Source organism: Primulina eburnea, chromosome 12, assembly GCF_022965805.1.
Source record: "Primulina eburnea isolate SZY01 chromosome 12, ASM2296580v1, whole genome shotgun sequence".
Lineage (NCBI taxonomy): Eukaryota > Viridiplantae > Streptophyta > Magnoliopsida > Lamiales > Gesneriaceae > Primulina > Primulina eburnea.
Window position 1 is genome coordinate 693,934 of NC_133112.1, and position 15,515 is coordinate 709,448.

At 34.7% G+C, this 15,515-nt stretch overlaps 2 protein-coding genes across 5 annotated transcripts; one reads left to right on the forward strand and one right to left on the reverse strand.

Annotated features, from left to right (window-relative positions):
• Nucleotides 1–214: 214 nt before the first annotated feature.
• On the forward strand, nucleotides 215–6,671 carry LOC140806961 (WD repeat-containing protein PCN-like). 3 transcript variants are annotated; one of them, XM_073163532.1, is made up of 12 exons: nucleotides 215–506; nucleotides 590–733; nucleotides 1,249–1,564; nucleotides 1,660–1,723; nucleotides 1,887–2,000; nucleotides 2,112–2,274; nucleotides 2,730–2,877; nucleotides 2,998–3,596; nucleotides 4,730–4,911; nucleotides 5,142–5,399; nucleotides 5,689–6,006; nucleotides 6,416–6,671. In XM_073163532.1, exons 1-11 carry the CDS (start codon nucleotides 345–347, stop codon nucleotides 5,990–5,992), a joined length of 2,454 nt encoding a protein of 817 aa, XP_073019633.1. In that variant the 5' UTR covers nucleotides 215–344; the 3' UTR covers nucleotides 5,993–6,006; nucleotides 6,416–6,671. The 3 variants fall into 3 exon arrangements, with proteins under 3 accessions (XP_073019633.1, XP_073019632.1, XP_073019634.1); XM_073163531.1 differs by lacking the exon at nucleotides 6,416–6,671 and having other exon boundaries at nucleotides 5,689–6,180; XM_073163533.1 differs by lacking the exon at nucleotides 6,416–6,671 and having other exon boundaries at nucleotides 217–506; nucleotides 3,001–3,596; nucleotides 5,689–6,180.
• Nucleotides 6,672–8,619: 1,948 nt separating this feature from the next.
• LOC140807697 (protein SOB FIVE-LIKE 5-like) lies at nucleotides 8,620–9,818 on the reverse strand. Of its 2 annotated transcripts, XR_012112743.1 has the most exons (3): nucleotides 9,257–9,818; nucleotides 8,914–9,162; nucleotides 8,620–8,806 (listed from the first exon to the last, which is right to left on the reverse strand). XR_012112743.1 is itself a non-coding variant. In XM_073164656.1 (2 exons), exons 1-2 carry the CDS (start codon nucleotides 9,632–9,634, stop codon nucleotides 9,118–9,120), a joined length of 423 nt encoding a protein of 140 aa, XP_073020757.1. In that variant the 5' UTR covers nucleotides 9,635–9,818; the 3' UTR covers nucleotides 8,620–9,117. The 2 variants fall into 2 exon arrangements, 1 of the variants encoding a protein (XP_073020757.1); XM_073164656.1 differs by having other exon boundaries at nucleotides 8,620–9,162.
• Between the last annotated feature and the right edge of the window lie 5,697 nt (nucleotides 9,819–15,515).

The following is a 15,515-nucleotide window of genomic DNA, read 5'->3' on the forward strand; positions in this document are numbered from 1 at the left end:
TTACCCATTAAGCCATTCCATAATTTATTGTAAGAGAATAAAATTTTATGAATAAGTCAATAGCTGTTATCACATAAAAACGCAAGGCGTTATATACGACAATGTCGATGGCCCAAACCCATCGGCCCATTATAGATGAGTGGACTCCTCTGTCGAGATCCGAAGAGACGATCGAATCAAACCCGATCCATTATTTACCTAAAGCCCTAAAAACCTAGAAAATATGTTTTCCTCTCCACGGTCGCCACCTTTTCCCTCTCTGTGATGCTTCTTTTTCACACGCCTCAAATAGCTGGGAATCAATCAAATTCACCAAGAATACAGCTCAAAAGCCCAACACAGAGATGCTTAAAGTCCATCGAAGCAGTTCGGTGGAGTGGAATCCATCCCCTGTCGTTGCCCTAGCCACCAGCGCAGACGGCTCTCAGGTCGCCGCCGCACGCGCCGACAGCTCTCTTGAGATTTGGCTGGTGTCCCCAGGCTCCGTTGGTTGGCACTGTCAGCTTGTACGCCACACCACTCTATTTTGATGAATTAAAAACTTTTAATTTATTGGAAAATTGGTGAAAATGAATGTTTTTCTGTGTAGACCATTCACGGGGACCCCAATACGAGAGTTTCATCTCTGGTGTGGTGTCATTCCGGGCCGACAGGTGCATCTCTGGGTCGACTGTTCTCGTCCAGCATCGATGGCTCTATTTCCGAATGGGATTTGTTTGATTTAAGACAAAAGGTGAAGCTTTACACATTTAAATATAAATTAAATTATATGCTTTAAATACAGTTCTCTGTTTACATCATTTCAACCTAGGTGTACTGCATTAAACTAAATGGAATGAGTGGAGAATTTTCAACAATTCATGATCTGAAAATCAACTGTGAATTGGAATTATCTCAGCAGTTTGAGTTCGAGAGAATAGTTGGAATAAACTTGTTTTTGTCATAGCCTTTTTAAGCTGTGAATTCATTGGTTGAATGCATTTGCATGTAAATAGTGCCAATCGGACAATACTCTCCCTCAAGAAAGCCGATATAAATTAATGTCAATGCAGTTTTGTTTTTGGTCTCTGCTTACTGTAGATTTGATGAGGGAGGTTGATGCAAATACATTTTAAGTTATTTTTGGGACTTGAAAAATAATTTTAACACCATCCCACATTTTTATGATTTTTTTGTTGTCAATATCCTGTATTTTGAAGCTACGAATATGCTATTGACCGTGTATGTTTCATGCTGTGTTGGCTATAGAGGGTTCTAGATTCGATCGGGATCTCAATATGGCAAATTGCTGCTGAACCATGCTATGATTTGCTCTTCAACGCGAAGCAGGAAATTAATTCTCATGAAAATGGTCACACCAGTTCAATTAATAGTTGCCTCGATGAAGAGGAGAGTAGTGAAAGTGAAGATGACAATGACGACAAGGATGCTATTGAGCATCATGAGGATAGTGATGCTAAGTGTACCCATCTAGCAGCTGCTTGTGATGATGGCTGCGTGCGAGTTTATGGTGTTTCAGATGCCGAGAAACTTACTTACAACAGGACGTTGCCAAGGGTCGGTGGTGAGATATCTTCCCTATTTGGTTTATTATCTATTTTTCAACCCTTTTTTTGTGCAAAAACCTGATAGTCTGACTTTATTTCACGTGTCTCGCAGGACGCACATTAAGTGTGGCATGGAGTCCTGATGCCAGCAGGATTTATTCAGGGAGTAGTGACGGGTATGTGGTACTGTTTACATTGTATCATGTTCATAAACATTGAATAACATTGATTGCTCTATTCTTTTTTCAGCACATATGGGTATTCACATAAAGATGGAATTTAAAATTCCTTTAAAGCATTAAAGTTCGTATCGTTTCTCAGATTTCCTTTTTTAATTAGATTCATAAGGTGTTGGGACGCTAAGCTAGCTCATGAGATCTACAGAATAACTGTTTCAATTGGAGGTTCCGGGAGTGGAAGTGATCTTTGCATATGGTATTTGCTTGCATTGAGGTATATGTCTATTCAGTCGCGTAACATGTATCATTCTGCCTATGCATGCTGATTATGTATTTGAATTATCTCTCTATGAGCTATTTTTAACAATAATAGTGTTGGTTTTAGATGTGAAACCATCGTCAGTGCGGATAGTTCTGGTAGTGTGCAATTCTGGGACAGTCAATTTGGGACGCTTCTTCAGGCACATACTTATCATAAGGGTGATGTAAACGCCTTAGCAGCAACTCCTAACCATAACAGAGTGTTCTCCACTGGTGCTGATGGTCAGGTACATTCTGATCTGATTTTTTGGCCTGGTTATTTGTTCCAACATGCCTTGGTGAGCTTTCCACTGTGTCATTCTGTCATTGTTGAAGTGTTGTTTGACACCAGATCATGGCTCTTTTCATAAAACTATATGGTTGATATGGTTAGTATGATCGATTGTGGTTAGCTAAGCTTGGAATTAAATTTATTGCTATCACTTTGTTTGCCTGGGTTTCTTATGATTGGTGGTCGCCACATTTTCTCTTTGCTCTGATGGTTTAGGTGTTTACAAGATCTTTTGTTCATCAGAAATTGTCGTATAATGTTGATAAGATTAAACATTGCTTCTGATTTACTTCATTATCTTAGCTATTCTGACCGTGATTTTGATTAACCACCTTATGATGCTCATTTTGTATCCATTTTTTGTGATATGTTTTACCCAAGCTAGAATGTGTAACCTGCTGTTTTTTGTAGGTGATACTTTATAAACTTTCCAATGGTGCTGTTGGGTCTTGTGACGGGAGGTCCAGCGCTGTCAAAAAATGGACATATATTCGCGGTGTAAGGGCTCATACACATGATGTCAAGGCATTGACTGTAGCAGTACCTATTAACCATGATGGTAGGTTTGTGCTTTGAGTGATTTTGATTTGATCGTTTAAACCTTTTTTGTATTTGAACGTGCATTTCTTGTTCCTCAATTTTTTGAGTCTATTGAATCAAATGGATCTCTTTTCATCAGCAGATCTACCTCCTGAGGAAAAGGTTAAAAGGTCACGTGGCAAGGAAAAGTCACATTTCAGTTACCATGAGTGGGCTCATTTGGGTGTGCCCATGCTTATCTCAGCTGGCGATGACACTAAACTATTCGCATACTCTGCTATGATGTTTGACAAGTTTTCTCCCCATGATATATGCCCTGCACCACAGAGAATGCCCATGAAGCTAGTGATGAAAACTGTTTTCAATCAAACACCATTGCTTTTGATCCAGGCTGCTCACTGGTTAGACATTTATTGTGTGCGATTAGAAAATTGTTCTGTCTCCGACATCAGCCCTGGGCCGTCTGGTGGGCTTGCAACCACAGATTTAGTGGCGCGAGTTAAATGTAAAGCTTCTCGAAAGATCACATGCAGTACAATTTCTTCATCAGGCACGTCATTTGCCTACTCCGACCATGTGAAACCTAATTTATTTGAATTGAAAAGAAGTAAATCTGGCAGGAGTGTGTGGACAGTAAATAAAAGGCAGCTTCCTGTGGAAATACCATTTGCCCACTGCATGATATTTAGTTCTGATTCTTCACGTTTGTTATTAGCTGGGCAAGATAGAAGGATATACGTAAGTGTCGCCTCTGTCTTTTGGTTATCATGATTCTTATACTTTTTGCTTGCTGTGATATTCTCGTGTAGTCTTCTTTCCTTTACTGCGTCAGGACCATGAGGATATTGTTCTGCATGGATGTTTGATATATTATTTAACTTATTTCACCAAGCCAATGAGAAAATTAAGTTTATCACTTGATACCACAATTGGAGGCATTTTTACTACATTCTTGATTTGAGGTACTAGTTTTCCACGTGTTAAATAACACATGGTAGCTCGGATGCTAGTGTGGTGTGACCTCGAGTATATAGTGACACTACATATGAGATAATGAGTGAAAATTCCTTGATTGCAATGTATGCTGTGTATATAGTGACACTACATATGAGATAATGAGTGAAAATTCCTTGATTGCAATGTATGCTGTGTGAGTGATTCGCATTGGATATGTCTTCAGAAAAGTTGAAATGTCATGGCCATCAGGAATAAATGTTCTACTTGAATGTTAACTTCGAAAACCAAAGCGATTCCTTTGAATGGAGTTCCCTGTTTTGACCTATTGGATGTCATCTGAATTTTGGACTTGAGATTGAAAGATTCGGAAGAAGGTTGATAGAAGAGGGAACGGACCCGGGTGTGGGAGGACTCAGTAGCCAACTGTTATGATCTCAGTGCACTCGTGTGCTGGTCTTTTTCGAAATTCAGTGCTAAACGGCCTTGTGCCTTTGTGTAATGTTGATGTTAATCATTAGGCAGATGTTAACTGTGTTCCATTTTTTGTCATTCTTAAACAATAAATTTGATTTTATTATTTACTTGTTATTTGTTAAATGCATATTTTGGCATGATTGTTTATCCTTTCTTGTGTAATTTCCAGCTATATTTTGAACGATAGGTGGATATCATTAAGATTTTTTTCTTTTTATTTTATTTTTTTTATGTTTTTAAGCTGAGATAACAACACTGTTTTGTCAGGTCAAATGTGATGACGTGTTCTTTTGTCTAACCAAATGTCTTTGGGTGTCTGTTGGGTGTTGGCAATTGATGTAGATTTAGGCCCCTGGGTTTTTGCAGCCGATTGTTTTTATATTTTATTTTTGCTGCAAATCTTTTTTTTTACATGCTTCTAATGTTTTTATCTCTTAAAGGTTGTAAATGTGGGAAGTGCGGAGGTTGTTCATGTCTTTACTCCGTGTTCCAAAGATGATGTTGAGGAATTGCCGCCTTGTGAACCTCCCATTACAAAAATGTTCACGAGTATTGATTGTCAGTGGCTAGCTGCCATCAACTGCTTGGGAGATTTATATATTTTCAATCTTGAAACATTGAGGTACATGGGAGCCCTTTTCTTCTGTCTGTTTGTTTAAATATGACTTGGCTTAAGTTGTCTGAAGTTGCATCTATTTTGGTACTCTTGTTAAGATTTGTTTAATGGATTTGTCCTGTTTTTGCAATTATAACTGCATGGACGGATATTTTAATAACGTTTGGTGCCATACAACTGATCCAATCAGTGACAACGTAGGAAATCTTTGATGACTAGTTTATTTTTAACAACAGGCAACACTGGTTCTTATCAAGATTGGATGGGGCCTCTGTTACAGCTGGTGGTTTTACGCCTCAAAATAGTAATATTCTTATCATTTCCACCTCATCAAATCAAGTTTATGCATTGGATGTGGAGGCCAAACAGTTGGGCGAATGGTCCATTCAGCATACATTTTCTCTGCCCAGAAGATATCAGGAATTTCCTGGAGAAGTGATTGGTCTTTCCTTCCCACCATCCTCTAGTTCTTCTGTTATTGTCTACAGTCCCAGGTGATTTGCATTCCTTGAACAATATGAGGACAGTGCTGTTTTTATATTCAGAACTGATTCATTATGGTGCTGTAGTATATAAGGTCTGCACTTAATGAAACTGTGTATCTGGAGTAAATTTAAGACATTAATAACCATATAACCTCCCATTATACTTACTTAATGAAACTGTTGTATCTGGAGTAAATTTAAGACATTAATAACCATATAACCTCCCATTATACTTCTACCTAGCTATTTCTATATGTAGCCAATATTCAATAGCAAAACTGATCTTTTGATGCACCAGGGCAATGTGCTTGATTGATTTTGGGTTGCCTGTTGATAGAGACGATGATGTTGAGTTTGCAAATGATCAAGGATTAACGAGAAAGCTACACAGCAATGGGGTTCTAAAGCATAAGCGGAAAGTTCATGAATTAGAAACTAAACACGGTGGTAGAAAAAATTTTGAAATTTGTCCTTTCAGGGATCCTGTTTTATTTGTCGAACATCTTTCAAAAAATTCTCTCTTGGTCATAGACAAACCATGGATACAAGTCGTTAAGACTTTTGATACTCAACCTGTTCACAGACATATTTTTGGGACATGATACATTCAATCCAGGTTGGCTTTTCACACAAGGAGGTCACAAATGCTGCCTTATCATTTTTGCTCTCTTTTTCTTCTTCGTACTGTTTTTTATTGGTGGGGTTGGGAGGAGGCTGTGTACCATGATGTGCAATGTATCTTGATAGTTCTATTAACAACAGAAAGTTTAATATATTCATCGATTCACTATGGTTTGCGTTCTTACCATATTCTATCTTTATTTTATTCTTGTAGTAGGTTTTTTTTCCAATCACCCTCATTCCCATTTACCTTTTGCATGTATTGGTACCACCTGATATTGTATGTGCAGAAGTTTGCTGGTTAGAAATTCCCCTCTTATTTGATTATTAGACTCCCACCAATAGTTTGTATTCGTTGTTGTTCATATTCGTAGCTTTAAATGAGGACATCTTTATTATGACAGTGACTTGTGGACTCCTATCTAGGAGGAAAGTTTGTTTGCACTGCACAAATCAGGGACCAGCTAGGCTGGGCCACGACAGGAATTGTTCGCAATGAGTGAAAGCTTAACGCCTTTCCTTCCACCATTTTTGGTACAAGGGTATACATCTAATCGTGTTCACGATGCAATTAGTACCAACATGTCTGAAAAATGTCAAACATTCTCGGAAGAATCATCTTCTTCGATAACCTTATTATGAATGAATTTTATTTCATACTGTAGATGGTAGCATGGAACCATGCGCTTTTCATGTGTGGACATCGAAACTTCATCTTGTGCTCAAACATAAAAGTTGAAAAATATTTTTTGTTGTATATAATAATAATGTTGCATACAAAAATATGTCTAGCTGTAGCGTATCAACACTCTTCACTGTCTCTGCCCTCGTTGGGGCAGTAATAATTCAGAAGTTGTCATTAAACTTATACCGACCCTATAAAAAGTGTGGAGAAATGCTAAATATAAAAGAACGGTGCAACAACATATGTGAAAAGATGGCATACGAGTATATGATATCGGACAAAAATCAACAAGAAAACCAATTCTACAAAATTATATATTAAGAAATATGCAAAATAAAAGTTTTATCTAAAAAATCCGTGTTACTAAATTTTCACGCACAAAATATCATTTGGCAAAAACCTCTCTTTTTTCTTCCTAAATTATACTTACTCATTTAATGTAATAATATTTTTTTAAATCTTTTTATCTAAACTAGCCTGACTAAGCCCAATTAGGAAAATTTATTTGGTAATTCGATTTAATTACTGAACTATCATGTATTTATATTAAATTTTTATTTAATAATTAATTAAATCTTTTAAAAATCTGAAAATATTCTTATACAAGTATGAGATACAAAATTTTTATTTCTTGGGGGGTTTTGGACAAACAATTTTTTAAATGATGAGTTAATTCTTCTGGTAATTCTCCCAATTGTATTTAGTCAATATCTCACCAAAAAAAAAAATCATAAGAAAGAATAATTCGGCATTAAAGAGGACAAAAATTTTGCTTTTGTTTTTTTTTTGTTTTTGTTTATTGCTGTAGTAGTTGTCCTCGCATATAATACATGTATATAAAAACACTCTTAAATTTGTATTTATAGTCCAATTGTAGTAAGACCGGTAAAAAAAAAAAATTTAATGAAACTGCCACCCGGACATTTTTCTTTTTGATTTGATACAATTTTCCACAACAATAATAGTTTTTATTTATGATTTAATTTCGTTTATTATTGACAGGTGGTCGCTACTCGATTAATTTTTGCCCTCTATTTCTCTACGTTATTTCGCTGTATGCTAATTTGTTTGATATCACTCCATTCTGATATCATTCTCAATTATTTGGGTACTATGAAGTGAAAGCTTGTTAGGACTAGGAACACAGCTGGGAGGCATTGTCTTTTTCCTAAAATTTGAGCCATTGGGCTCCAATTTCTAAGGATGGCAAGAACTTCCACACATTTTTGGAAGAATCCAATCAAAATCAAATTCATTCAATATTCGCATCAATAATATTATTAATAAATGCAATGGATTACAGATAATTAGTACAGTGATGTGGCATAAAATAAAGAACATAACCATCCTGCACCTAAATAGATAAAATTCTTAAATTTTAGTAGATGAACGTGTGATTCTAGTTCATCCAGTGCGATTTACCGAAAAATCGCTCACCTACCAAAAGGGTGAACCCTGAATAATGAGATTTCCGTTTTGGGGGAAAAAATTCAGTTGAGTGGCACCAAGTTTATTGATTTCATCATAAGAATTGTCCTGTTTAAGTTCGTAAAGTACAGGTCAACAAGTTCTTGGCTAGGCTGGCTATTCTTGTAATAGAAAGGTTTTATTCTCTTATAGGCATTTGCTTTATAATTATAATTATCTACTATATTTGCCGTTAGCCCACAAGTTGTAGTAATTATTGTGGACATGCTACGTTCTAATATGTTGGTCTTGTGTTTGTTCTTGGTTGAGCGATGATTTTATACTTGCATTCATATTCATAAATATGGATTTTTTTCATATTGAAATTAAATTCCATGATTAAATTATTCGTTGGTTTTTATATAATCGATATAGGATCACCGATGGAGCCTCTAAAGATTTTTTTTCTTTTTCCATTGTTTTGGTGTTTACTGTTTAGTTTGGCTGGGTTTTATTTTTTCAGACTTGTTCCCTACTAAACGGACAGGAATAAATAACAGGTAGAAAATATTAATTACACTAAATTTCGTTAAATTAATGAAGGAGATCCATACAACAAAGATCCTTAAAATTCAACTGCCATTTCCATTAAAATTGTTCTATCCACTTCTTACTTACTGCTTCTTTCTTCCAACCAAAGTGCCTGACAAGTTAAGCAAAGGACGCAGTATAAATTAAAACATTGTAAATATACTTCTCTTCCAACCAACAAAAAAACTATTGACACACGAATCGGTGAAAATTACTCACTTGATTTCCCTTTTGTGGAAGATTTGAAGAACCCTGTGTGCTTCTTCGTAGTTTGTTTGCCCTGAATGATTTTTAGAAAAGAAAGATGAAAATAGTAACAGAAAATAAATATGACTGTGCTGCATAAATAGCTTGGAAAAGTAATTTCTTACCAATAAATTTTCTAACGTTCCTAAACAACAAAGTGAAAAGTTGTTACTTACCTCAGCAGGAAAATTCCTGCAAATTACCAGAAGGAGCCAGATTGTCCTGAGATTCAATCCCAACAAGATAAAATTTCAAAAGGGCAGATAGAGAATTGAATTAGCAAAACACATTGTTTCATCTATTTTCTTGAACTTGCCTGCGCGAAATGAGGAAGTGGGGAGGTGGCAGTATCATCAAGGCAAAGATTCTCTTGCTTTTTAACCCTCATCAGCTCTTTTGCTTTGCTCTTATTATTCTGCTTACTCTTTTTCTTATTTTCAGGCATTGGAGATTGATCATATCCATGAAACAACTGCAGATTCTTGCCGCTGCCGGCATAGTTTTCGTATTCTTGGAACTGTGGAGGGCCTGATGATGCATCTGAAACCATGGATAAATCTTCATCTTCTTGATATGAATTCTCATTTTTAACCAAAACCCTGGTGTATTTATCAGTGGAATTTGATGTTTGATCCAAGTACACAGTCCAACCTGATTCGCATCCACTACTGCATTCAGAATTCGATACATTCATCGCTTCTTTTAAGTGAAGAAGAGTGATATCTACTTGAGCTAGCTGTGTTTCTTCTAGTTTAATATGTATTTATAAGAAGAATTATACCCACACATACACAAACACACGAGACCAAATGTATCACACCATAATGCTAGATTATTTTTGTCTATGGCTCTGCACTTTTGCTCTGATACTGTATTATCTAATTTGAGAAGAATTAAAACTTGCCAGTTGTCTGGGTGATTGGTGGGGTTTGGGGTGGCGTTTGACATTTTCTGCGAGGTAAGTTGTAACAGTAAGTACAGAGGTAAGTTGTAGGGAGAAAGAAAGTGCAAAAATCGGATGATATTTTAGCAATTAGAAATATTAAACTTTCATATTAATTCCAAGCAGTAGCCGAGCTGGATATTCATTTCTACCCAAACTAGAATTTTCTAAAACATGATTCAATTAATATTGACAAATGGAGCCCCAGACTACCGAAAAATAACTTAAAATTTATGTATAAAAAAATATCGGAAAAAAACAAGTCACTCGAGCGTAGCAACACATCGCTCCGCTCGTGATTCCAAGTAACAAGGGGAAATATTTTTGTTCCATTAATTTTTAAAAAGAATTATTTTGTTCCGCTAGGATTTCAAAGTTTAGTTTTTATATACTAACTTTTAATTTGTAATTATTTTTATCTAATTGTTAATGTGACATTGAAAAAATGCTGAAATAATATTAAAATTCTTGGCTCGTCAGGTTAAAAAAATTGAAGCTAAAAGTTAATGTAACAAACTTTGAAAATTTAATAGACTAAAACCCGGAATTAGATAAATTAATAGATAAAATAAAAAAATTATTTGAGAAACAGGAATGGTAGTTTATCTTTCTTAAGTACTAAATGTTACATCAAATTAAGTCGAGGAACTTGTCATTGCGAGCATAATCAGCTCGAACACAGCTCCAAGAGGCAGCCAGCATCTTATATTATTATTATTATTTGGTGTGTGCCCAATAAATAATTATAATATGCTCTTTCAAATATAGAAAATTTTGCACCAGAATGCTGCTGGTAAGCTTCGTACTTTTCAATTTTAATTTTATTTTTTGTTGCATAGTTGGCTATTTAAATATACCTCGTTTCATATATATATATATATATATATATATATATATATATATATATATATATATGTTACACTGCTTAAAAGGGACATTAATTAAAGAGGAGGCTTGGTACGTATATATTAGCACGTACTATTTGTCTTGTTTTGTTGAGTACTAGAATATATACATTTTGAAGTCATAATCAAATAGCTCACAAATAAAAATTCATTTACCATTGTGTTAGTATTGTGTCCAGTCAAATATATATGTAATTCATTTACATTGTGTTAGTATTTTGTCAAAGCAAATATATGTTTCGTCTCAAGCAAGTTACGTGGATTATGGAATATGTTTTCAATTAAGTTTTTTTTTTTAAAAGAATTATTCGATTCAGTTTTGATATGATATCGAACGTAATACTTGATATTACTTACATATTCAAAGTTGTATCGATATATCTGGTGGAGGAGTTAGAAATATGGCTCTACTCAAATTATAGAATTTTAAACTTTAGAATATTTCAATATTTTAAATTTATTTAACCGGGTTAATATCATATTATTCCAAAATTATAAAAAAAATTACATATAATTTTTTTTAAAAAAAATTGGTTTAGCCCGAGTATCATTGCATGTACCTCTGTCTTCTGGTCATATCGATGAAAAAGAACTGAAATTGGTAAAAATATAAATTGTGTTGATAATAAAAGTAAATTACGTACATAGAAGACTGATATTATAATGAGACAAATTTATTAGATCAATTTTGTAATTTTTCTTATCTCTTACTATATTAATAAATTTGGACATAATAGGAAGTTTTGGTATATTGTCTATTTTGGCTTTTGCTTTTTGGTTTTTTTTTTTTTATTATTCATCATTTCTCAAATTTGCAGTTTACCCCTTCTATGTTTTCCTTTTTTATTTTATTATTTGAAATTACAATTTATTCTCTCGTTACTTTTTATTATTATGATATATATGGCTCCATTTAAATATAATTATTTCATATTATAGCATGATCATCCATACCTTTTATCATTATGAAATTATTCATATTTGAATATAAATCAAATTAATTTAAAAAATCATACAAATATGTATAATATTAGTGCACTAATATATATTATATAGGCATTTGTCTTTGTGATGATACTTCTTAGCTTTGTCCCAACGAATCCCCGTCCAGGTTAATTTATCTCCAAGCGTTTACAAGATTCCCGGTCCTTTTTAGGAAGAACGGGCAAAATGTCTTCATCTTTTCACAAAATGGCAAAAACTTGTGTGAGACGGTCTCACGGGTCATATTTGTGAGACAGATCTCTTATTTGGGTCACCCATGAAAAAGTATTACTTTTTATGCTAAGAGTATTACTTTTTATTGTGAATATGGGCAGGGTTGACCCGTCTCACGGATTATGACCCGTGAGACGGTCTCACATGAGACTCACTCTCACAAAATTAAAGTTAGAAAATAATGAAAGTGTAGATATTCAAATTAGCTTTTTAAATTGAACTATATTGTTCCTTAATTCATATACACAAAACTCATTTGAGATGGTCTCACAAGCGTCAATTTTGTGATATCTGCTGCTATATATATTATATTTCGATCATTCATAAAAAAAATATTATTTTTATCTTTTTTATTATAAATATGATAAGAGTTGATCAATCTTACCCATAAAGATCCGTAAGACATTGTTACAAGATACTTACTCATTAATATATGGAGTGAGTTTCATGTGAGACCATCTCACGGATCATAATCTGTGAGACGGGTCAACCCTACCCATATTCACAATAAAAAGTAATACTCTTAGCATAAAAAATAATAATTTTTCATGAGTGACCCAAATAAGATATCCGTCTCACAATTCTTATCAAGTAACGGACTATGCACCCAATATATTATCCTGCACCAGTATATATATAGACGCATATGTTACGTATTTATATATATTTTTTTATAATTAGTTTGATTTGTATTCAAATAGGAGGAGTAATATCATAATTGTAGAAAAGAATTATAAAATTGAATCATGCGTCATATTACGATTTAAAATTAAAATGATTATATTAAAATAAAAGACATATATCAATTGTAAAAATCAATTAGATATCAGACTACAATTTCAAATGATAAATAATAACAAAAAATAACAGAACAAAAAATCACAGCAAACACCAGGGACGTAGCCAAGAAATAATTTGAGACTGGGTTGAATGGTAGATATCATCGCTACTAGCGACGGCTCTTCCAAACACCGTCACAGATTCAAATCAGCGACGGTTTTGATTAAACCGTCGATGATCTCGACGACGGTTTGTACGCAACTGTCGCTATATGGCGACGGTTAGAACTAAACCGTCGTAATTTTAGCGACGGATATAGTGAAACCGTCACTAATCCATCCGTTTTTTTGTAGTGTGAGCTATGGGCTAAAATTTTTAATAAATCAAAAATTTTAGCGACGGATGTAGTAAAACGTCGATAATTCATCCATATTTTTTAGTAGGTCCAAAAATCTAGTATGGGCTGGAGCCCACCCCAGCCTTTAGGGTGGCTCCGTCTCTGGCAAACACTATTTTATATCTGATATGTAGATTCTTAATAATAATATAATAATAGATAGATAATATATGTGAGAACCCGAATTTCCAGCAGCTAGCATTATTCAGTAGCAATGGAAAATTTCAGTAGAAGCTAACAATTCCAGCAGCAGTCAATAATTCAGAAGATGATATTTTTCCAGCAGACACAATTCCAACAGATAGAATTCCAGCATATAGAATCCAGCAGCAGAAGAATTCAGCAGCGCAAGATTCCAGCAGACAGTTACTGATTCAGCTTAGACTTGTAACCGAAGCATTAACATGGAATAAAGGCTGTTAATGGCGGATTATGGCCATTAATTAGGAGTCTAACAGCCAGAAACATTGCCTATAAATATCACCCTCAAACACCTGAATTGGTTTACCAAAATCTTGAGTTGTCACTTGAAATATTTGAGCTAAGAGAGTGCTGATTTTCGAGCAGCAGAAACCAGTAGCAAGAACAAGCAGACTTCAGATTTCAACCGAAATACTTTTAGCAAATTACGGTAAGTGGACTTATGTATAAATATCTTGAAATCCGTTTGATAATTCTGTTTTAAAGTTCAGTTTCTGTATGATTTCTGATATATGATTTTGAAGCACTGAAACTCCATAGTGAACTAATGGTAGGAATATATATTCTGAACATTTCTGAATTCTGATTCTGATTCTGGCCTCACCCCTTAGAGGAGAGAACATATAGGGGACTGATATCAGTTTAGCCATGAAATTCACTAACATGTTCAGTGCTTACTAATTCTGAATTCTGTTCTGAAACATGTAAATTCTGAATTTTGATTTCTGTTATGAAATACGAGTTTTCAGTATATTATTGTATTTCTGTTTCTGTTGAAAACGATTTCGAAAACTGAGATTTATTCCCGCCCCTGCTTACTGAGTGACAATCATATCACTCACCCACCAAACCCATATCAGATAAGAATGAGGAAGAGTCGATAGAAGAAGAGGAGCAACGTCAATTTTCGTGCTGGTGATGAAGATCATTGTTCTTAGTTCTGATTTATGTTTTATATTCCGCTGCATCTGTTCAGACATTGTAATTTTATGGTTTTACATTTCCGCTGTAAAACATTTATCCTTGAGTTGTAACAGACAACGATTATTATGAATAAAAGACTGGTTTTCTGAAATTCTGTACTTCTGAGGCTTGTTGTTTTCGAATGAATATTTGAGAGCAACGCCGGTGTCAACTAACCCCCGTCCCGGGGCGTGACATTGAAGTGGTATCAGAGCAGAAACCGGGTTTCATAATCTGGGGAGGAGGAACTAGAAATAATAAGTTCTTATAGACTTCTGAGAATAAGTTCTGAAGGTTACTGAAAAAGACTACTGAAAATAAGCTACTGTAATAGACTACTGAAACGAGTTTAAAAAAAAAATCAGTAGGCCAAAACCAGTAGACGAAAAACAGTAGGATAAGACCAGTAGCCTGAAACCAGAACCAGTAGAAGGAAACCAGTATATCTGAATGCAGAAGACTGGGTCAGTAGACTCGGAATGCAGCAGACAATGCTGGAAAAGCAGCAGACTGAATGCAGTAGCATCAGAATTGCAGTAGCAAGTGAATTCCAGTAGGCGCATGCAGTAGACTTCGCAAAATGACATAGAAGTTGAGGTGTTTTTCGCGCAAACTTCAAACGGCCATAACTTTTGATCCAGGAGGAATTTTTACCATTAAAAGTAGGCGTTGGAAAGCTCTCGACGAGGAGAACCTAACCTAGAACGACTTATCTTTCTAGCATCACCGACAAAGCCCAAAATCCATCGTTTAGATAGGTATATCATCATTTCCGTAAAATTTTCCAAAATTTTTAAACTTTGAGGAATTTTCATTTTCAATTGACTTAGTATTTTTGCATCAAACTTGGTACCATTCATGTTCTTGATGTGAAGGATTTTTAGTAAAATTTTCACACCATTCTGAGACCGAAAATTTTTGAGCTACTTTTGCTGTTAATTGTATAGGCAGTACTGATTTTGTTCATTCCAGTATTTGTCTATAACTCGACCTATATTCTTGAGATCATTTCTGAACCTTTACCCTTATGCTTTTGGATGTAGGATATGGCGGACCAAAGTAGCTACATTAAGAGCTTAGAAAGGAAACTAGAAAAGCTCAAGGAGAATAACTACTGTCTAAAGTTGGACAAAGATGAGTTAGAGCGTCGAGCAGAGCACTTAGAAGG